Here is a 23994-nt window from a genome sequence, read left to right as displayed (position 1 = left end):
GCTATGCCACACAGCAGCCGCCAGGCATCAAACATGGTCCAAATATTTTCTCTCTCTAGCCACATACCTTCTATTTTTTTCTGTCCTATTTGGCTGTTCGGTCAATCAGAATGGAGGATCTGTATCCCTTTTATGTCGGAACAGTTTTACTGTGTCACAGTGCCGTTTTTAAGCTGCTGCTGTGGTTTCTTAGTATTATAATGGATATTTGTTGAGAATCAGAGTCGATTAGTCTAACAGACCAATGTTTCTAGAGGGGAGTGAGAAAAGAAGACAAAAAAATAAAGCACTAATTGTAAACATTATGAGAAAAGTACCGTATTTTCACGACCATAAGGCGCACTTAAAAGTCTTACATTTTCTCCAAAATGGACGGGGCGCCTTATAATGCGGCATGCCATATGTGTGCACCGAGTTCCAAAATCTGTAAATGTTGACTTTAATGAGCACACCGCTTGACAGACCGGGAGCATTTCCTGCCGACATGCTGCTTATATAGAGGAAGGCGGATGTGACTGAGGACAGCATGCGGACGTAGAGGGGGAAGGGTGCGCGTGACAGAGGACGCTAAAGACACACCCCCAGTAGGTATATAGTTCCGCTATGTGCATCGGTATGGCTAAGGACCCCCGAAAATGGCACCTACGAAGAGACACGCTTACGAAGCACAGTTTAAACTGCAACCTATCAGTTACGTGGAGGAACAATGGGAATCGAGCACCCGCGAGAGAATTCAAGATCAATGAATCCATGGTTCGCAAGTGGAGGAAGCAGGAAAACGAGCTTCGCCAAGTCAAGAAGACGAAGCTGAGTTTTCGCGGAAACAAGGCGAGGTGGCCCGAGTTGGAAGACCAACTCGAGCAATGGATTAATGAGCAAAGAACAGCCGGGAGAAGAGTCTCTACAGTCACAATTTGACTGAGTGCAATAACTCGGAGCTTGATGAAGGAACTCCAACCGCTGGACATCGGTGTAAACAGGGCGTTCAAAGTGAAGTTGCGAGCGGCGTGGGAGCCATAAATGACAGATGGCGAACACATCTTTACTAAGACTAGGAGGCAGCGCCGGGCGAGTTACACCACAATTTGTGAATGGATTGCGGATGCATGGGCTAACGTGTCTGCTTGCACTGTTGTTCGAGCTTTCGTAAAAGCCGGCATCATTTCTGAGGGGCCGCACGCCAACGAGACTGACTCTGACAATGACGAGAGGGAACCTGGCGTGTTTGATGGAGAACTTGCCCAGCTGTTCATTTCGGATACAGAACATGAGGACTTTGATGGATTTGTGGATGAGGATTGATAAAAAAATAACGTAAGTACATTGTTAAATACTTCAATAAAGTACAACCGAACTCAGTTTTGCTCCCGCTGCCTTTTTAAAAACATTGTTTTAGCGTGCATGCATGCTACTGTATGTTTTAAGCTAGCGTATGTTTTACCATGGCTGCGCCCAATAATACGGTGCACCTTATGTATGTGTTAAATACAGAAATAGAACTCGTAACTGAGACTGCGCCTTTTAATACGGTGTGCCTTATGGTTGTGAAAATAGGGTACTTCATTATATATCTAGAACAATGAAACATTAGATATGAGTGTTGTAAGGGGCAGTAGTGCTACACCCTCTGAGGGAAGGACAGGACAAGATAGGACAGGACAAGGACAGGAGAAGAAGCATGCAGGACAAGGGTCGTGAACCTGGCTGTACAACTGAAGTGTGGTGGGAGTGACTAGGTAAATTATAGGTCTATAGGACGAGAGTGAGAGTGAGGGGATACCCAAGCAATTCACATATTCATGAGTTATTTGTCGCAATAAGTGAGTGGTCCCACACCTAGTGAAAAAGTCCCAGGGGTGTGTGCCTGCAGACACATGCAAGTGAATTGACACCGTTTCGCATGTACTGACTGACCGACAGAAGAGTTCTGTTATTGCTGTGCCTGAGGACGCCACACAATCAATTGAGAGGCGGGATCGGGCCCAAGAGTCTACCAGAGAGCAGCCCGGGACACATCCCACACCGAGGGATCCGGGGCGGTTCGCCGGCCCCATCTTGGTGGCACGAGAACCGGCCACCCGGAGGAGGCCGCAGGGACCCAATGCCATCCCCCCCCCCCCCCCAACAAACCATCCACCACCCCTTGTGCCCCGCGTCTAGCCACATACCTTCAAATAGTCATCACCACCCAAGTCAAGTCATGCTGCTTTTCAGTTTTTTAAATACCCTTCTTAAACCAATTGCAAATGTTTTAGTTCGGTCTCGGACTCGCCCTCTACTGTAAATCCTGATTCGCTACTTGTGTTGACAGTAACGAATGACTTCCGAATCAGATTCGAATCATTACTCCGTGTATTATTCCGAAAACAAAGATGTCATTGTCCAACAAAAGAAAAATCCATTTTGATTATTTGAAAGAAGTGAGGCGGCACGGTGGACGACTGGTTAGAGAGTCAGCCTCACAGTTCTGAGGACCCGGGTTTAATCCCCGGCCCCGCCTGTGTGGAGTTTGCATGTTCTCCCCGTGCCTGCGTGAGTTTTCTCCAGGCATCTCCGGTTTCCTCCCACATCCCAAAAACATGCATTAATTGGAGACTCTAAATTGCCCGTAGGCATGAGTGTGAGTGTGAATGGTTGTTTGTTTCTATGTGCCCTGCGATTGGCTGGCAAACAGTTCAGGGTGTACCCTGCCTCCTGCCCGATGACAGCTGGGATAGGCTCCAGCACGCCCGCGACCCTAGTGAGGAGAAGCGGCTCAGAAAATGGATGGATGGATGAAAGAAGTGAAGAGAAAAGACCGTGTGTTGGCGGGTTTTGGTTGCCCCTTCTCCCTAGTTTAAAATGGCTTACTTTAACCAGGATCCCACACCATATCTTCACCAAATGTAGAACCTGGGTTGGTTTTGCGCCTGTCTGTGCCGTAAATCATCGCTGCCTTGGACCAGCTTCCTTCTCTCTAGCTAGCTAGCTGTCTGGCTAGTCAGCTAGCTCTCGTTATCTGCCACGCATTGCCGGATCTACTTTCTCCCATTCGTTATGCCGCGGTCGCCCCCTCTAGTGATGGCTCCTTTCCGGTCTCAGTTGGCGCAGCCATGAATATATGTGCAGCTCCTCGGACTCGGCTATCGGACACCTAATTCCTCAGAGATCATCATCTCGGTAGAGGGCTATAGATATCATCTCTGTCTCCACTGCGGCCACAAGGCCAAATGCGCACATGCACAAAAACTATGCACAATAAGTCCAAATGGTGCCAGCCATTAACAAAGGCTAAATATTGTGAAATGTTTTGTATTTTTTTAAGTAAATGCAGTGTGGCACCACCTGCAGCTTTTGTCAGAATAAAGTAAGTAGTATGATAGTCTTTAATTCGTTGTGATTCGAATCCGAAAATTCTGATTGGCCATTGGTTTTTTGTTTTTTTTTGTAGGACTCGAATACCGATTCAAGTCTTCACCAATTCATGAACAGCCCTCATTTTAGTATATTATCGTAATATTATAACTCTGACAGTCTTTATAAAGTATCTCAACAACTGTATTTTTTTTCTTAATAATGAAATCACCATTTAACTGCATTTTATGTTTACTTGGGCTGTCTTTGTCTGATATTATATTTGTTTGATGATTTTAAACAAAGTTGGGAAACTATGCAAAAAAAGTAATAATTTTAAAAGGGGGGCAATACTTTTTCACAGCACTGTATCTTTGTGATTAGTGTGTTGATGCAAAAATGAGGAAATGAAATGTTCCTGTTTGCGTGCACAGTCAGTTACACTCTCACCTGCCACAAAATGAAGTCCACTGGTCTATTACATCCAATGCAAGAATTGCATAAAAAATTCTGCCTTAGATAATACTGTCAATACCGTCATTTTTTATCTTAATTATTGTGGTTGTTTGCACTGGTAAGGAACCACTCTATATCCCACTGATACAAAGTTTTTTTTTTTTTATTCTGCTGAATATGGTTGCTCCAATGCAAGTGGACTGAACCACCTCCACCGACACCTTTAGCACTACAGTAGGGAACCCGAGTGCCTGGCACAATATGATACAGAATATGCAACAAGTCAAACTGACATGTTTTAGGATTGTTCAGCCTTTGCAGGTGTCTGTGCTCTACCAGTTATCTTTCTAAAGGAAGAATTTGTGATATCCCTCTTGTATAGGCTCACATTAGATTGTGCAGCTCGATCTATTGCTTTGCTTAAAAGCCCACACCTCATTTTGCTGTCTCTCATTCCAGTGTGTTGCCTTCGATGACTGGAACCAATTATAACAGAAGCTAAAACACAATAAAGGGAGATAATTTACAACCCCAATTCCAATCAAGTTTGGACGTTGTGTTAAACATAAATAAAAACAGAATACAATGATTTGCAAATCATGTTCAATCTATATTTAATTGAATACACTACAAAGACAAGATATTTAATGTTCAAACTGATAAACTTGATTGTTTTTAGCAAATAATCATTAACTTGGAATTGTATGGCTGCAACACGTTCCAAAAAAGTTGGGACAGGTGGCAAAAAAGACTGAGGAATGCTCATCAAACACCTGTTTGGAACATCCCACAGGTGAACAGGCTAATTGGGAACAGGTGGGTGCCATGATTGGGTATAAAAGGAGCTTCCCTGAATTGCCCAGTCATTCAGAAGCAAAGATGGGGTGAGGTACACCTCTTTTGTAAACAAGTGCGTGAGAAAATAGTCTAACAATTTAAGAACAATGTTCCTCAGCGTACAATTGCAAGGAATTTAGGGATTTCATCATCTACGGTCCATAATATCATCAAAAGGTTCAGAGAATCTGGTGAAATCACTGCATGTAAGCGGCAAGGCCGAAAACCAACATTGAATGCCCGTGACCTTCGATCCCTCAGGCGGCACTGCATCAAAAACCGACATCAATGTGTAAAGGATATAACCACATGGGCTCAGGAACACTTCAGAAAACCAATGTCAGTAAATACAGTTCGGCGATACATCCGTAAGTGCAATTTAAAACTCTACTATGCAAAGCAAAAGTAATTTATCAACAACACCCAGCCGCCGGCTTCTCTGGGCCCGAGCTCATCTAAGATGGACTGATACAAAGTGGAAAAGTGTTCTGTGGTCCGACGAGTCCACATTTCAAATTGTTTTTCGGAAAAGAACCATCCGGACTGTTATGGATGCAAAGTTCAAAAGCCAGCATCTGTGATGGTATGGGACTGTGTTAGTGCCAATGGCATAGATAACTTACATCTGTGAAGGCACCATTAATGCTGAACGGTAAATACAGGTTTTGGAGACGGATATGCTTCCATCCAAGCAACGTCTTTTTCATGGACGCCCCTGCTTATTTCAGCAAGACAATGCCAAACCACATTCTGCACCTGTTACAACAGCGTGGCTTCGTAGTAAAAGAGTCCGGGTACTAGACTGACCGGCCTGCTGTCCAGACCTGTCTCCCATTGAAAATGTGTGGCGCATTATGAAGCGTAAAATACGACAATGGAGACCCCGCACTGTTGAACAGCTGAAGCTGTACATCAAGCAAGAATGGGAAAGAATTCCACCTACACAGCTTCAACAATTAGTGTCATCAGTTCCCAAACGTTTATTGAATGTTGTTAAAAGAAAAGGTGATGTAACACAGTGGTAAACATGACCCTGTCCCAGCTTTTTTGGAATGTGTTGCAGCCATAAAATTCTAAGTTAATGATTATTTGCTAAAAACAATCAAGTTTATCAGTTTGAACATTAAATATATTGTCTTTGTAGTGTATCCAATTAAATATAGGTTGAACATGATTTGTAATTCATTGTATTCTGTTTTTATTTATGTTTAACACAATGGTCCCAACTTCATTGGAATTGGGGTTGTATGTTAGTCGCACCTGCTTCTGATGGCCTTGAGCCATGACTTAATTTTAGGTTTAGATCATTCTACAGGTATGGTATAAACACATATGGAGTTTTTGCGTTAGTATGAGATCTTACAAGTTTGCAATGTCTCTATTGTGTCTGTGGGTGCCTCTTGACCTTCCAGTCATTGTAAACAAAAATTGGTTCTCAATTGACTTAACTGGTGAAATGAAGATTAATAAATACAGGCTTTTTAAGAGACATACATGTTCTGATATATATTTCATTTTCTGCTCTTCTCTGGGTTCTCCGGCCCCAGCAAGAACAGTTAAATGAAACACCATGTACAAGCCGTGACTCATGACTGTGATCTGTCCATGCAGACACGTCACACAGTGCACATGCAATCATGCACTTGCGACTGGCACACTTTCACCTGCGCGTTAACACCCGAGCAGGGTTCATTATTCAAAGCGCTCATTTATGCACATTTCCATATTCTCTTTCCAGGATTAAAGCCGCTGTCTGTGCCAGCCCCGTTTCCCATCAGGAGCAGCTGTCAGCCCCTGCGTGATGGACTGGTGGCAGAGCGAGGGCAATGTGTAGACACCCTGAGCTTGTTGTTCAGCCCTGAGCTGCTCCGCTCCAGCAGCGGGGGGTTAAGTACCTTGCTCCAGGGCCTTCCATGGTGGCTACTGAGGGACAGCACTGGGTGTATGCATGTGTCATTTTTGCCTGCTTAGATTTTCCAGCTATAGAACACACAGCCAAAACACCAGCACTGTTGCCAAGTGATTGTGGCCCCACTGTAACACATGGTTGACCTGGAGATGTGGTGATACAGAATATGATACTCCTTCGACTAACAGACAGAAGACCATGAAATGTGGTATTAAAAAATAAGCCAAGCCAGTTTTTTATGTAGCTTGTTTTGTTATGTATGTCATTGTTAACTGTTTACTGTTCCCTCATTTCTTCCATTATATTCATGTGCAAACAGCCTAAACTAAAAAGATATTTGCTATAACAAGTGAGAACAATGTTAAAGCCATTGAATACGTTGTTTATATTACTACAGATGACTTTCATTGTGGAATAATATCACAGTGATGTTATTCTTCTGTTGGGACTTGGAAATATTCATTAACACATTTTCATATGCATTCAGATAACATACAAATCCTGCTGAGTGATATGCTTTGTTTTATGCAAGGTTTTGTTTCATTTCTTGCAGCTTGCTGAGCATGCATACACTTAAATCATAGGCTTTGACAGTTAGTCTTGCCAGCCACACTGTTTTATTTTCTTAATTGAATGAATAAGTTTGGGGTACCCCTTTTTGGACTTGGGCACCTGCCTCCAAAAATGTCTGTGCACGTCCCTGCTGAACAGTATGCAAGAACCGCAAAGGATGGTGTCAGACAATGCGCTATTGCATATTTACTGTATCTATTAATTCATTCAAGCAAAATAAAATACACCAACCAGCATTAGGCACACCTGCACAATGAACTGTGTAACTATTTAACTATAGCATATATATATATATATATATATATATATATAGCATCATTATTGCAGCTGTAGTTTGTAGCGCATCCTACTGAGAGGTGTTTTTAAGATCTTGGTTACCTCAGTTAAATATGACCAACACCTCGCAATCCTTTTTTGTGTCAGGTAACATTTGGTAAATAATAATTATATAATAATAATAATTATTATTATTATATTATTATTATATTAAAATGCTGATAATATCTGGAATCTTGCTGAGACCACAAATGATGCCCATTCATCCTTTCACTGCAAATGGACTCGTTCGGTCTACGTGCATGTATCAGCCAGACGATGAGAAGCACAGTACCAACTCTGGCAACAGCAAGCACACACTGTGGAACCAAACTTGCTGCTACCTGTTAACAATCCGTGCACGTGATTGCGATATTAGTATGTGCACTGATCACTATGTCAACATCCAACATTCCATCATTGCGCAATAATAAGACTCAAATCCGGTGTTGCACGCGTGTATGTACGCAAGCATTTGAGTCAGCCAAACATCGGTTGACACAAAGGAAGAGCTCGCTTTTGGCTTCATCTCCATCACTCGTAAAAAGGGAGCACAACGCAAGTTCGTGTCCACGTCTAATTTAAAAATAATAATAATAATAATAATAAGCACAGACAGAATAAAAGAGACTAAATAACTCACCATGGTTGTTCAAGCTCCCAGTCTCGGAAAAAGTCCAGTTCAAAAAGATCCATGACAGGCTCCGGCTGGCTTTGTGAGGCTGCTCACAATCCAAAACTGGTGCTACGTGGTTCCACATGCATGGCAAGTGATCCACGCGGTGTCTGCGTGTACGTGTACGTGTGCGTGAAACACAGACAGGGAAAAGGGGAGTGAGAAGAGAAGGAGAGTCGACACAAGCGCCTGCCTCTGCCAGGAATCTGCTACGTGGTCGAGGCAAGCTGACAGCGAAGCAGAGGTATTGGGTGGGAGGGACGCACACACAGGATGAATAAGGCTGCACACAAGACAGGGACACGCTGGAAAAGATTTTTTATTTTTTTATTTATTTATTTATTTATTTATTTTTTTAAACCTTTTCTTTCTAAAGATTCGTGTTCGGTGAACAAAAGCGTGTGTCACATTCATGAAACACAGTTAAATTGTTGTACCTTCATCTGGCAACATTGTGATACACTCTGTGAAATCACACTGTGATTGTCTGATGAGTCACCTCACATTTACACAGATGAAAGGTGATTTCTTTGTTTAAATTTTCCTTTGAGTTAGCCACCACACCGTGGGAAAGAGTAAATGAATCTTTCGGATTCAAATTGGTGACAGTAAGTATAAAAGCTCAGTGGCTGAAATGAGAGGATTCTTTGTTCATCGGCCTCAACTCAGAGGCAGAGCTATTGCTAACATTTAAGTATCACTGAGTTCACCCCGCCCCTACCTTAATTCAAGTCAGCCCATTCAATTTAGCATTTTTTTTTTATGCCACTTCAGTTTAATATGGGTAAATGTCTTTCATGCTGAAACTAAAAAAATTGTTGACGATTTTAAATTTTAGGCATTCATAGTAAAGGCAATCCTTACTGATAGAGCCCGTTGAAATACCCTTCTTTTTATGTTAAAGACAAAAGTGCATAACGGTAAAGACAGCTTCATAAAGTCCGTGTAAGTTGCACAATTTACGTGTTGCCCTTCAAACTCAGCAAATACAAGTGCAGAAATGATTATAACAAGACATTAAACCCATTACACTCTTGTCTTTATACAATCGTAATAACGGTAAAGACATGCAATAGTTCCGACACAAATTCATACTTATTCATTCATACCTCAGAAATAACACCATTTATTTTTATTTCGACCCCTTACTTTATCAAAATCTATTTTTTTTCAACCTCTGTGACATAAAAAAATGCCTAAATAGAGGGAGACAAAGTGGGGTCTTATAAGACGGGGGGGGGAAAACAGCGGCGACAAGCAAGGAGCATGAACGATGATGATGCAACCGATTCAGAGAAGCAAGATATTCTACATGCAAGGCCTTATTTAAAAGAATTGTTTGATGTTATCAGCACTAAGAATGATATGTGGTGACTATGTTGTGCCTTCTACCATCTTAAAAACCACCAGCTTCTGGCATTCGCAAGTTCTCCATCTGTGTATTTTTTCAGTTATCATTAGCTGCTTCACCATTTTATGTTAGTCAGTTCACTGCATTAGCAAAGCCATAGAACTGGTTGGTTTCATAGCATAAAAGCCTTAGCCAATGCTAGCTAGCTCTTGGTTTATTTATTTTTGTGCCAAGTTATCAAAACGGCTATATTATAGACAGCAAAATAAATGTTTACTTTTGTAACTAAGTACATTGCAGAGTCTGTCCTTTTTTGAAGAAAACAAAATCACTTAAGTAAAGAAGTCAAATATGTACTTCTACTTTTACCAGATTCTTTCTTTGTACATGTATACTGTATGTACTTCTACAACTGCATGTCAGTACTTTTGCCACCTCTGGCCAGAAGGGGCAGCATGGTAGTTGAGTAAAGCGAAGCAGCAAGCTACTGAAAGCATAGGAACTTTCGGCCACCAGAGGGACCCCAAGAGCAGGCTCCCACTGTGGCTGCTGCAAGTGGTGCTCACGGTGCCTCCCTGGAGGTACAAATCAAGCAGGCTCATGGAGGGCCAGGTCATAGTGGGTGAGAAAAAGGCCAAGCATTGGAAAGAGCTGCGAAAAAAAACTGAGGCTCAATGTGAAGAAAAACTAAACTTGATACAGCATGCTAGGGTTGTCTTCAGGAAAACTGTGCTCATGTGTTCATGATATGGTTTACATTAAATAGATCGTTGACCACAGAAGAAACATATTGCTGACTGAATATCTGTCATTTAAAAACTATCATTACTTTCTTTGTCAAACTTTTTTTTATACAGCTCTTGTATTAGAACTCGATTAGACTATATTCCAGTATTCATTATGTTGTGAATATATTAAATGTATTGTGTCTGCTCTGATTTAGACTCATTGAAACTTTTACCTCACAGTAATTTACACAGAACCTTTCTGTACCAGGAAATATGAAGTCTATCCCAGCTGTATATAGGAGAAAGGCAGGGTGCACCCTGGTGGAGTGGTCGCTAGTTAAACGCAAGGCACATACAGTATACTGTAGACAAACTATCGTTCACACTAACATTCACATCTGTGGACTATTAGCATCTTCATGAACGTAACATGCATGTTTTGGAGATTTGGGAGAAAGCAGGAGTACCTGGAGACAGTGTTGAAGAGCACCGGTAAGTAATTACATGTAACGGGATTACATAATTTAATTACAACATTTATGTAATTGGAATCCACTACATTACTTGGAGAAAATGTGTAATTATATTACAGTTGCTTTGGGAAATTGCCATGTTTACAATTTAAGTTACATTTGAAAAATAGTCGCAAAAGATCAGATTTTTTTTCATATCACTTCATCCTTCTAAAGGCAACGCTTGTGATTGGCTCTGTCTGGTCATGTGCCATCCAAATATGACGTCGAAGTGCGACCTTGTTGTCGGAGGTTTTGAAAAGGTTAGACTCAATTACAGTTAAAGTGCCCCAAAACAGACCAAAAAGATGTCTTGTAAATTTGACACATCACAAAAAAAGAGTCTTGTCAACAAGCCGGGCAATGAATGAATGCTTTAAAAATAATATTTTTTTAAAATCACAAAGTATGTGAAATCCGCAATTTCATTACAAAAATCGCAAACTATGTAAAATCGGCAATTTCCTACTAGAATTTTTTTTCCGGAGGGGTGGAGAGTGATGTCCTTGCAAAAATTGTTTGTCGACGGTAGGGTGGCGGGCATCCTGTTGGACAGCCGGACTAGGGGCCCCCCCAAATGGTCAGTGTCAAGTTTTTTCCCCCCTGTTCAACGCCCCTTATGATCATCCTCACTCCACACAGTCGACAGCCATCATGCACTTGCTGTGACACGTGCCCAGCAGCACGTTTTACTGTTTCACTGTTTACGCCTTGCCTTGAGAAATGATTGACCAGATGGTCCAAACGTCTCACTCAGCATGTGTGGTGTCGGCAAGCTCTAACTGTGGCTCCTTTGTGCGACATCGCTGTCTCCCATGCAAAAGCTTGCATGTTTTTTTAAGTCAACAACAGCTCAACACATACACAAAATGTAGCGCATTTGAATTTTTGTAGCACAACATTAGAGGTCTTGCTGCAAGCAGTGTGTGCATGTGTGTGTGTGTGTGTATTTTGGTGTGATCTATGGCAACATGCCAGCACTACTCTGCATCACAACTCTGTAAGTACAAACAGCAGGCTCCAAGAGAAATGATGAGGAGGAGAGAAACAATATCTTATTTAACGAGGCAGAATCTAGGATTCAGATCTGTGCTGCTTTGTCCTCATCCCCTTGGATGAAGTGTGTCATTTCACCTCAGAGTGCCATGGAAATGTCCATAAGCAAAGTGGCCACGACCTTGATACAATCCAGCCATTTCATTGATATAAAATACAACTTCACACACACAAAAAATCTACCCCTTGTCTAATGTTTTAAACATCAAACTGTGTGTGTATGTGTATGTGTAGGGAGGCTGTCCAAAACTAGGTCAGACCTTGAGAGACAGAGAGAGACAGACAGAGACAGACAGACAGACAGAGAGAGAGAGAGAGAGAGCGAGAGAGAGAGATGCAAAGTGATGAGATTTTAATGCAGAAATTGCAGGATTAGTTGGTAGTGCGTAAAATGACAAAATTAGCCTGAAAGACGCTGAGATAAGATGTCATTATGGCAAGGGTATGATTAAAACCCTCGATTCCAATTGAACGACGCAATCATTTCTGTCTTTCATAATTTTACTGATTGTTATTTTTAGCAATAAGGAGGTTCATAATGTAACAATAATAACTATTATCACGTGAAACTGTTCCAAATGGAGACGCTCCTGTCTCTCTCCATCAAGTGAAGGCACCACACCTCCCCCCTGTGGTTTGTAACCCATACTGCACTTTTAATTTTCATTCATTGCGGAGTAAACTCGATAAAACTGGATGTACATGATTTTCTTAGTACTCAAATTCTAAACTAAATCTTTCGTCATCACATTATTTATAAAGTATGCTTGAGTTGGCACAACATGATCTTAACATTTTCATTCAGTTACTCTTTCATTCAATTAACGTTTGTACTTTGTCCAGTTAAATTTAATTTAATTTAGTTTACATTGGTGAAACATGTTAGTAAAACAAAAGTCAACCTTGTTTTATGAAGTACTGCAGATTTAGTCTGTTGTTCTTATGTCAGTCTTGCTGAATGACTATATATAATATATTATATCATCATATCAGTGGAGTGCAGTGCATTTTGGACCTGGGCCTTCTTCTTCTGGGCCACTATCACGTCACAAAATAATGTGCAAAAACGCAATTTAAAATATGCGTGGAATAATAGTGAGAGAGAGAGAGAGAGAGAGAGAGAGAGAGAGAGAGAGAGAGAGAGAGAGAGAGAGAGAGAAGTTGCTCCTCAGTGATGGGACATTGTGACTTTCTATAGACCTTGCAGAAGCGCTCATTTGAAAATGTAAACACCGGTGGAGATTTATAGAAATTAAGTGTTGCATATTGATATTTATCTGTTTCCTAATTATTGTGAGAACTCATTAAACTGATCAGTCTTTACATAAATGAAGATCATTACTTATGAATAATAACATGATAATAAAATATTATGAAAGGTAATTTGAGAATTTTTGTTATTTCAGAAGTGTGTATCAAATTGGGAGCCCTTCGCATTAATCAATACCCCAGAAGTAGCTCTCAGTTTCATTAAGGTTGGAGACCCCTGATGTATACCATTCTTACTAATTAAAGCAAGAAACATAATTGAAATGTTGTCTTCCAACATCACCTCCCAAAAAATTACAAATCTCTACACTAGAACATATCAGTTCTAACTTCTAATAACATAACACAAGCGTAAACATTTTAAATAAAATACATCGTACTCACCAAAGATTGGTATTATTTATAGATAAACTCTATAATCCTTAATTTGCTCCTCAGAGTTCTGTTGGGTTGTCAGAGCTACCTGTAGCTAGCAGTCACAACTAGCAAGTTCTAGCTGCTCTAGAAGTGAAGCGAATAAACCCTTTTCCGGGTTCCAACAAGCCAGCCGCCGTCCTCACAATGTCCAATGTTTCTTTATAAAAAAAAATTAAATTAAATAAAATTTTTAAAAAAATAAAAAAAGTCCGCTTTGAAAATTGCTTTTTAATCATGTCAGATATTCCTCCGTCTTGGCACCTGCGCGAACCCCATTGAAGTAGTTGCAGGACAACGATCAACCAATCAGACGACGGTAAATTCAACCAATCAGAGGACGAGAAAATGCAGCGTACGGCGAGGGAGACCTGAGAGAGAGACTATGCAGCGAAGGCGGAGAGTGACGTAAGTAATGAATACGAATTCTGATTAGTGAAGAAAGATAGCCACTTTTCATAGTTCCTCTTTGTCCTAAACCAGCAATGGGGATTCTGAAGGCCAAGGGCAGATCACTTTGACATGGCAACACACAGAAACTGAAATCTGATTGGACAAAAAAATCTCAAACGAGCTAGATAGTGTGTGTCTGTGTATATAAAAAAATATATATATATATATTTTTTAAACTTAATTTTAATTTTAAGAGGCTCCGCTGTCCTCCACCCGTTATCTGTATTAATGGCACCTGTTTGAACTTGTTATCAGTATAAAAGACACCTGTCCACAACCTCAAACAGTCACACTCCAAACTCCACTATGGCCAAGACTAAAGAGCTGTCAAAGGACACCAGAAACAAAATTGGAGACCTGCACCAGGCTGGGAAGACTGCCTCTGGAATAGGCTAGCAGCTTGGTGTGAAGAAATCAACTGTGGGAGCAAATGGAAGACATACAAGACAACTGATGAGCTCCCTCGATCTGGGGCTCCACGCAAGATTTCACCCCGTGGGGTCAAAATGATCACAAGAACAGTGAGCAAAAATCCCAGAACCACACAGGGGGACCTAGTAAATGACCTGCAGAGAGCTGGGATCAAAGTAACACACTACGCCGCCAGGGACTCAAATCCTGCAGTGCCAGACCTGTCTCCCAGCTTAAGGCAGTACATGTCCAGGCCCGTCTGAAATTTGCTAGAGAGCATTTGGATGATCCAGAAGAGGATTGGGAGAATGTCATATGGTCAGATGAAACCAAAATAGCACTTTTTGGTAAAAACTCAACTTGTTGTGTTTGGAGGAGAAAGAATGCTGGGTTGCATCCAAAGAACACCATACAGACTGTGAAGCATGAGAGTGGAAACATAATGCTTTGGGGCTGTTTTTCCAAGGCCTATTTGTGCTCTGCTCATGTCTTGGAACATATGCCTAGTCATTTTGGCCACAATTATGCCTGATAGGAGCTTCCATGTGGTGCTGAAACAGGTTATAGGCTGGTAGTTTGATGGTGTCGTTCCCTTCTGGGGCTCCTGCATGATGAGAACAGTCTGACCTTGGGTTAGCCAATCTGGGTGGGTCCCCAATGTTAGCAGCTGGTTCATTTGTGTTGCCAAGGCATTCATGGAAAGCAGTTGGCTTCTTTAGCCAGTAGGGGTGAATCATGTCGGGCCCAGGTGCTGTCCAGCTCTTCATCTTCAACACTCTTGATTGGCTCGCTGCCACTGCTATGACTACTGGTTCTTGTTCTGGAAGGTTGCTGTGCTCTGCTTGTAAATCTGCCAGCCATTGGGTGTTGATATTGTGTGACGATTCCTTCTCCCAGATACTCTTACAGTATTGCTCTGTCTCAGCTTTGGGGGAGGCTGTTTCAGCATTGCTCGCTCACCAGTGAGAGCAAACCTTAACTGGGTTGTTGCAGATCATCATCATCATCATGTTTATTCTCCTGGCCTCTACCTCTCTCATATAACTCTTCAGGCAGATAGCTAATGCTTTGGGTTTTGGCTGGGTAGTCTCAATAAGTGCCTTGGCTGTGGATATATCATTGTATTTCTTGGGCAGGTCTCAAAAGTTTCACACCTTTGGTTTGCTTTGTTAAAAGGCTAACCTCTCTCCGTGTCACCCTTATTTTTGCCTCCTGGCTTCTCTTCCATTGAGGTTGTCCTTGCTCCTTCCGGTTGTTTCTTGTAACCAAGCATCTCTAGGATAAAAAAAAACAACAACAGAAAACAAAAATTTGCTTAAACTATATTTTAATACTATCCATCCATCCATTTTCTGAGCCACTTCTCCTCACTAGGGTCGCGGGCGTGCTGGAGCCTATCCCAGCTATCATCGGGCAGGAGGCGGGGTACACCCTGAACTGGCTGCCAGCCAATCGCAGGGCACATACAAACAAACAACCATTCACACGCACAGTCACACCTACGGGCAATTTAGAGTCTTCAATTAATGCATGTTTTTGGGATGTGGGAGGAAACCGGAGTGCCCGGAGAAAACCCACGCAGGCACGGGGAGAACATGCAAACTCCACACGGGCGGGGCCGGGGATTGAACCCGGGTCCTCAGAACTGTGAGGCTGACGCTCTAACCAGTCGTCCACCGTGCCGCCTATTTTAACACTAGTAAGTCATTAATATATATATCTTTAAAATAAATTTTAAACAGTTACTGACGGTGCATTGCCTCCCTCACCTGACTCAAGTGGAGGCAGCGATTCAGTTCCCACTAAGTGATGTGGTGTTAATGTGAGTGTGAATGGTGGTCTGTCTCTTTGTGCCCTGTTGTTTGACTGGCTACAGTCCATGGTATAGTCTGCCTTTTGCCCCAAGTCTATAGAAAACAGATGGCTATTTTTAATCTGCGATTGGGTGGTGATCAGTTCAGGGTGTACCTCACCTCTTGCCCAATGTCAGCTGGGATAGTCTCCACTTAAACAGCACAAATGACTAAATTCAGATATCCCAGAATTGTTACCGTAAGACTAAGACATTGTTATTGAAAATACAAATACAGAACAGTGTAAATTGAATGTCTCCTTAAGAGAACATAATAAAATACATGAAAATAAAATACAAAACAGTTGTACAATATAAAGATGAGGTCAGAGTTATCAGAAGATCAAATTTTGTTTATTGAAACTGCTTGCATACAAAATATATTGCACTATAACCAGACATGTAAACCCAGACACCTTAAATGCTAGTAAGTAGTATTTACATAGGGAAACAAAAAATGCCCAAAAGTGCTCACAAGATTTACAGCTTTTTAGACTACCCTGGTTTAAGTATATGTACAGATTTTTCTTTACATCTCGCCTTCCTGCTTTTCTGTTAAACAGCCAGCAATGTGTCAAGTTAGTATTTGTTGCATTATACATTCTGGAGTGAGAAGAAATATTTGCTGCAGCGTGGCAAGCAAGAACAAGTCAAAGTTGGTCATCTTCAGTTGAAAACATGTTGCAACCAACCCCCAATGGAGTGAATGCTGACTGAGGGATGCAATTCAGGATCTTGATGCTGCATTACCCATCTGTCATTAAATATTGTCATTTAGAATGGTCAAAATCAGGTTTTACTCATACAAATCTGAGACATTTTTAAATCTAGTCCCCCACCATCTATAATTCTAATTAACATTTGTCTTGCAAACCAGTGAGACACTCCTCAGAAATGTTCAGATTGGAGCAACAGTTAGCAGGTAGACACCATCTTCATTCATACAAACTATACTTTATAATATTTAAACAACCATGTTCACCTCCATTTACTCCAATTTGGTTGAACCATTTTGTGGAAAAATGCCCAAAAAGTCAAACTAACACATTTCCCCCCATGATGAAGTCACATCAAGTTAACAATAGCCCAGTGAAAATATTTTACCAATATTTTAAGTTTTATTCAACCATCACACCTCTGATCCAGGCTATCATTATTGTTGGTATTATTCATAAGGGAATAATTTACATACAACCGCCAATCTGTAAATAACACACACCAATAGAAAAGTCTTCAAAGGATTGAATCATTAGTTATACGCCTTTAGGAAGCATTACCATCATGTTTTTCTTCTTCTTTTTTGTAACAGCAAGGCTGAATTCACAGGGTTTACCAGAATATAAACAGAAACTGCAAGATAATAGTTTTGCATTTCCAAAATTCAACAGCTGTAAATTTTTGTCATTGGTGGTATTCCTTTTAGGATTTCCATGCGGGTTTCTTCAGTTGACCACAGTCATGTTTACTCATCCAAATAGTTTTGTTTCCATTTTGTTTGTTTCTAACATTTAACGGATACATTAGCATAAACCTTGCCAGAATGAGTGTTAGAATGATGACACTTTTATCTGCCAAGATGATTTCATCGCACCATTTCCTTACTGACTATACATGGGCAGCATGCAAGTTTCCCACCTCCTCAAAGTACATTTTCTATTATAGCACAAACTTTGCTTTCTGCAACGCTATTTGTTAGTATTAACCCCTATAAACACAACAATGGACACGTTAAATTCTTACTGTTGAAAAGTTGACTTCAACTTTAAAAAAATTTATCCTTTTTTTGTTGTTGTTTTGACTGGAACTGGAATGTAACCTGACATAGCATATCAGCTTAATTCTTCCCTCTTACTAATCCTGGGTGTAAAAAAAATGCTTTGTTATAATGAACCACATAATTTTCCTGATCAATGATGAAATGGACGGTTAGGTCAGATACTTTAGTTTTCTATGCTGAAACAACCAGAAAATATTTTTCTTCACAAATATTTGATTCTGTCGCAACAATGGATAGTAAATGTGATTGTTTTATTTTTAAATGAAGGTTCAAGATTTTTTTTTGCAATTTCTCCACTATACATCTCAAACAATAAGTGTAATGATTAAAAGGACTGCATGCATCTGGCAACATTTAAAGATGAAATGATTTTAGTCTAGATTGCTACTATATGGAAAGCAAGTTTAAAATCATCAACGCAATCTTGAGAAAACTGATTTAAGCTTGTCCAAAACAATTCCAGCAGGCCTGATGCATTTCCCCTCTGACAACCACTTAAAACTTCATGTCAGTCATACATTTTAAATTAAAAACCTACAGCTGAAACACTGTTAAAACTTAATTTTAGGTCAATGCATCATGGACAGTAAATGCAGTAATAGTTTTCTTCCTTAACATTCCTTGAGACACTTTACAGTATAGGATCATATATTCATCGTTTCATGTGAAATTCTTCCTCTGTGTTGTAAATATTTACTAGTTTTGGACCTCTGCGGCAGCGCTTTGGACATTCACTATCAATGTGACTCAATCGTGCTATGGAGGATACTTTTGTACAGCAAGTTTATTATAAAGAGATCTAGCATTTAACTGATATCAAACAGCAACCAAAGAAAGAAAATAAGGATAAGTGCACATTTGAAACAATAGTACAAATCTTTTTTTCAGACAATTTATGACATCATTATATACACAGTATGCCAACTCTCCTTTTTAACAACACAAAACAACTTCATTCTGTTGATGCTTTATGGACAGTAAAAAGGTTATTTGTACTCAAACCACTTTCTTGATGCATTACAGAAAATGCTAATTGTAAAAATGCAGCCTGGCTGCAGTGTGAAAGCTAAAGATTAATGAAAAGAATCACAAATCATAGTTCTGTAAAAGCAAGCACAAGAGAAAGGAATACTGGCCTCAGAAACTGGGTTGTGAGGACGAGACTTGTATAGATCCAGAGAGTGGCACAGAAAAGAATGTTGCATGGGCCTAAAAAGTTGAAACAAAATTATACATCAGTCAGGTGCTTGTAAAAAGGGCAGAAAGAGATGCACAATTCCAAGGCACAGAGATGTAAACAACCTTTAAAAAGCCTCAGAGGAGCTGCAAAATGGACTCAGCATTGGGATCCAAATTAGTTTTATAATCTAGTTTAAAAGTTACGTTACTTTTTCTGACAGACACAGCAGGAATTTTTATGGAGGAAATGGAGCTCAGCTTGAATCATCAAAACACACCAGGAAACTTCAGGCTGCATGATGCCAAAACAGGATGTGATACATAAATAACAGGAACAGAATGACTATGACAGATGCGTATCATCAGTCAACAAGCCAGAGACGTAGCATTGCATTACACATACTAGATTCTTAAGAATTTACTGGGAGAACTGGGTGCCTTAAAAGCTTTTTACGATCGTTTGTTAAATTTGCTATATATTACAAACTTAGGGATTATTAAATGGATGACACATTGTAAAGAAGGAATTTGTTACACCTTTCATGTGGCAACAGAAAGAAATGTATTTGGTCCAATCTTGATGTAGACTTTTTGTTGTAGTAGATTTGCATCTGTGTGCCATGGATTTATGTTAGCTGATACAGATTTGTGGATGGATATGTGTTCTACGATTGAAAAGGTCAATGGGACTCATACAGAGGCAATGGGAGACAAAACGATGGGAAAAATGGGTGGCGACACTTGAAAAGCGCCACAAAAAAATTGCACATCTATTCCAAACTAAATCATAGGAGGGAACCAAGTAGTGTACTTAACAAGGTTCTTCCAACTGAAGAAAACTACTGTAAATAAAAAATCTAAATGTTTTATCTATAAATGTTTCCTTCTCGAACTCAATGAAGGGTTTTATCTACCCTGAATTAACTCAACACTGATTTGTCTTCTCAATCTGAGCATGGAAAAATCCACTGGGGAGGATTCATGCTTATCTGCTTAACGAACAAGCCAACTGGGATGTAAAAGCATGTCCAGTTAGGGGAGCAGAGACATTTCCAAAATGAGATGTCAATGAGCATATTGGGTCAATATGTTGGTGTGTGTGTGTGTTTGCTGTCCAAGATCAGGTCTTAAACTTTCACCTTGCTTGTGTATTTGTCCAAAAAGCAGCCACAGATATGAAAAAGCTGTTACGCCTTTGTCGCAAGGAGGACAGTCCGAAGGTGAGTGACATTCTGTTAATGTGTGTGTCCCATATTGTTATTTGTACAAACAAACACAGAAGATGGTATTGATGTGTCATATCAGGTGACACCGACACCTCATACTACCATGTGACTTAGCACACATGCTTTAGATCGCCTTGCCAGTTCTAAGGTTACGGACTACAGTGTGTTTGGGCCGCAGTGCTCCCAATACAACTGTCACGGGTTGCCTTCATTGTCCCCCAACTATATGGTCTAAATGAGCAAGTCTAAGGTCTTGTACGAAACCTCACGGTGCAAAGAAAGTGAAGGATAGCATGTTCTGCATCCATGTTGCTTAATGAGCTAATATAGCAGAGTGATGCATGTAACTGAATATTAGATTCATTGCTTTCTCACTGTGGGAGGAAAACACCCATTCGGTCCCAGACCAGCCAGCTGCACTACACTGAGCAGTACACAAAGGTAGCAGACAGGCAGTGGTCTTCATCATAATAAGCATTCCATGCTGATGGAAGCTCCTGTCTAATGATGCAATTGACAAAAACAGAAAAAAGAAAAAAGTGAAAAACTGTGGATGGTTAATGAGCGGTTGTTTGTGTGTGTGTGAGTGTGTGTGTGTGTGTGTGAGAAGACTGTGAGTTCGTTTCTGAATGTGTGTCTAATTGAGAAGGTCCTCCAGTGATGAATCTACGACACTCCGTTCACCAGAGGGGGAGCATCTGGCTTCTCCTTCTTCACGCCTCGGTCTCTAACAGGCCGCTGATGATGGCGCATCGGGCCCTCGCCACCAGAACTGTGCCCACCCTGTGATGAAGGCCCTCCTCCTCTTCCGCCTGAGGAATGCTGCACGCTACGTTCATTCCCATCAACACGAATCTGTGGGGTAAAAGAAGCAAGTATATTTGTCATACAGTAACTAATGACAGTAAAAGAGAAGACATTTTGCTTTATGTTTGTTTGCAAAAAAATAAATGTTTCTGGTAGTTTCCAACTTAGTAGAGATAAAATTGAAAACAGAAATTTATATACACTACAGTACATAAAAATACTTTTTTTCCTCTCTGTCAGACATGAAATCAGAAATCATTCTGTTTTAGGTCAATTAGATTACCAAAATTATTTATATTTGCTAAACGGGAGAATAATAAGGGAAGGATTTTTTTAGACATGTTTTCATTCCTTTCTTCAAAGTCAGAAGTTTACATACAGAATTAGAATCAGAATCATTAGAATCATCTTTTTTTATTGTCATGAACATGCATGCATGCACACGAAATTTGTTCTCTGCATTTAACCCATCACAGTGAACACATACACATGTTAGTGGAACACACTGGAGCAGGGGGCAGCTGAAGCGCCCGGGGAGCATTTCGGGGTATCAGTGTCTTGCTCAAGGACACCACAGCCGTGAGTCCGGGGGATGTTGGCGGATGGTCCAGTCGGGGTTTTGAACCAAGGTCCCCCACGGTGGTAGGCGATGATCTTATCCATTGGGCCACGGCTGCTACAGTAAGATTACTATGCCTTTAAAGCCTTTGGGAAAACGATGTGATGTCTTTGGAAGCATTTGAGTTAATTAGAGACACAATCGTGGCTTCAGTTGAACTAGGTACCCCTGAAACATACTGCTTTTTTTTTTGTAACAACATGGGAAAGTCAAAAGAACTCAACCAAGATATCAGGAAGAGAATTGTGGACTTGCACAAGTCTGGTTCATCCTTGGGTGGAATTTCCAGAAGCCAGAAGAGGTGCCACATTCATCTGTTGCAACAATTATACCCAAGTACAAACTCCATGGCAATGTCCCACTATCATACCGCTTATGAAGGAGACGGTTCTGTGTGGCAGAGATCAATGTGCTTTGATCCTAAATGTCTGTATTAACCAAAGAACAAAAGCAAAATACCTTGTGAAAATGCTGGCTGAAGCTGTTAAGAGTGTGTCATTATCCACAGTGAAATGAGTACTGTACCGACATGGGCTGAGAGGCCACTTTGCCGGGAAGAACCCATGACTTCAAAAGAAACATGAAAAAGCCAGATTACAGTTTGCAAATGCACACAAGGACAAACACCTTAATTTCTGGAGACACTCTGTAGTCTGACAAAACTAAAATCGAACAGTTGGGCCATAATGAGCATCGATCCCCCCAAGCTGAGAACAATGGCACACTAGCCAACGACTTGAATACCTTCTACTGCAGATTTGAAAAGGACACTTTCACACCCCACACCCACCCAGCCGCACCACCGACCACTATCACACCACAGACTTCTGCGTTAACCATCCGAAAGATGATTCTGATTCTGGTTACGTTTGGAGGAAAAAGAGGAAAGTGCTCAAGCCTGAGAACACCATTCCAACTGTGAAATACGGGTGTGGCAGCATCATTTTGCCCAGTTGTTTTTGCTGCAGGGGGGACTTGAACACTTCACAAAATAGATGACATCATGATGGAAGAACATTATGTGGAAATATTGAAGCAACAGCTCAAGAAATCAGCCAGAAAGTTAAAGATTGGTTGCAAATGGGTCTTCCAACTGGACAATGACCCGACGCATACTGCCATTCTGGTTACAAAGTGGCTGAAGGATAACAATGGATAACAACAACAGTCGATGTTGTGGCCCTGATCACAAAGCCGTGATCTCAATCCTATTGAAAATTAGGTGGGAGACCTGAAAAGGCATGCGCGAGCAAGACGGCCTACAAACTTGGCTCAGTCACACGAGTTCTGTCATGAGGAATGGGCCAAATTGTCTGCTAACTATTGTGAGAAGCTTGTGGAAGTACCTCCAAAACATTTGACCCAAGTCATAGTTTAAATGCAATGGTACCAAATGCTAATGAAATACATGTAAACCTCTGACGTTGAAGAAAGTAATGAAAAATTGTCTTAAAAAATCTTTACTGTCATTATTTTGGCATTCAGCAAATAGAAATAATGTTTGTTATCCTAACCGAACTAAAACAGAAAAAGTTTAGTCTGATTTCATGTCAGACAATGAGGGGAAAAAGCATATGTGACATTTAATATAGTGTATGTAAACTTACGGTTTCAACTGTATTTTATAGTCGGTAGCACCGAATCAACTTTCAGTGTGTGTAAATAACCCCACTTTCAAACTCTTGCGAGGGATTCCAGTCTGAATGCAACGAAAGGACGCGACGTCGCTTTGAATGTTTGGCTACCCCAAGCTTCGAGAATGGCGCTATCATACACCGTAATATGGACCAATCAGAGCCAAGCTGTTTTCCATATTTAAATTGGGGAAGATATGCGCTCCAATCAGAGAAAAGCCTGTCCAAAGACGCTAGCTTCATGTTTACACTCTCCACTATAACAATTGTTCACTAATGTAATTAAGATTTACGTCACCTTCTTCCTGCATGTGTTAACAATGAACATTGATGTTGAAAACGCAACCCTTTCTTTTCATCTTTACTGAGATTATGACCGGTAGTCCCAGTTTCAATATAACTGTGTGCTAACAACACCAACTACAACACATAATTGTAGATCAACGCATCAGATGTTCTTTACCTTGGCAGTGATCTGGACTTTCATTGCGAAGTAGAAGTTCTACCTCGTCGTACACACAGATGTCTCCTTTCTCACTCGCTACACATCCCCCGCCATTGTTAATATCCTTACAACGAACAAGCGTCTTATTTTCTTTTAAAAAAA

General features: G+C 40.8%; 2 protein-coding genes across 3 annotated transcripts in view; both read right to left on the bottom strand.

Moving 5' to 3' along the window:
* The window catches only part of aff2 (AF4/FMR2 family, member 2), a 162377-nt gene extending 154040 nt beyond the window's left edge, over positions 1-8337 (bottom strand). For both annotated transcript variants that reach the window (XM_061787648.1, XM_061787649.1), the window contains exon 1: positions 8067-8337. In XM_061787648.1, coding sequence (XP_061643632.1) covers positions 8067-8119 — 53 coding nt within the window. In that variant the 5' untranslated portion in view covers positions 8120-8337. The remainder of the gene's footprint in view (positions 1-8066) is intronic.
* An 8140-nt stretch (positions 8338-16477) lies between these two features.
* Positions 16478-23994, bottom strand: part of fmr1 (fragile X messenger ribonucleoprotein 1) — a 29375-nt gene continuing 21858 nt past the window's right edge. Inside the window, exon 15 of the mRNA XM_061787568.1 lies at positions 16478-21182. Coding sequence (XP_061643552.1) covers positions 20994-21182 — 189 coding nt within the window. The 3' untranslated portion in view covers positions 16478-20993. The remainder of the gene's footprint in view (positions 21183-23994) is intronic.

The sequence above is a fragment of the Phyllopteryx taeniolatus genome, chromosome 10, assembly GCF_024500385.1.
Source record: "Phyllopteryx taeniolatus isolate TA_2022b chromosome 10, UOR_Ptae_1.2, whole genome shotgun sequence".
NCBI classification, from domain to species: Eukaryota; Metazoa; Chordata; class Actinopteri; order Syngnathiformes; family Syngnathidae; genus Phyllopteryx; species Phyllopteryx taeniolatus.
The sequence above is the reverse complement of the archived record's forward strand: the minus strand, read 5'-3'. Positions and strand labels throughout refer to the sequence as shown.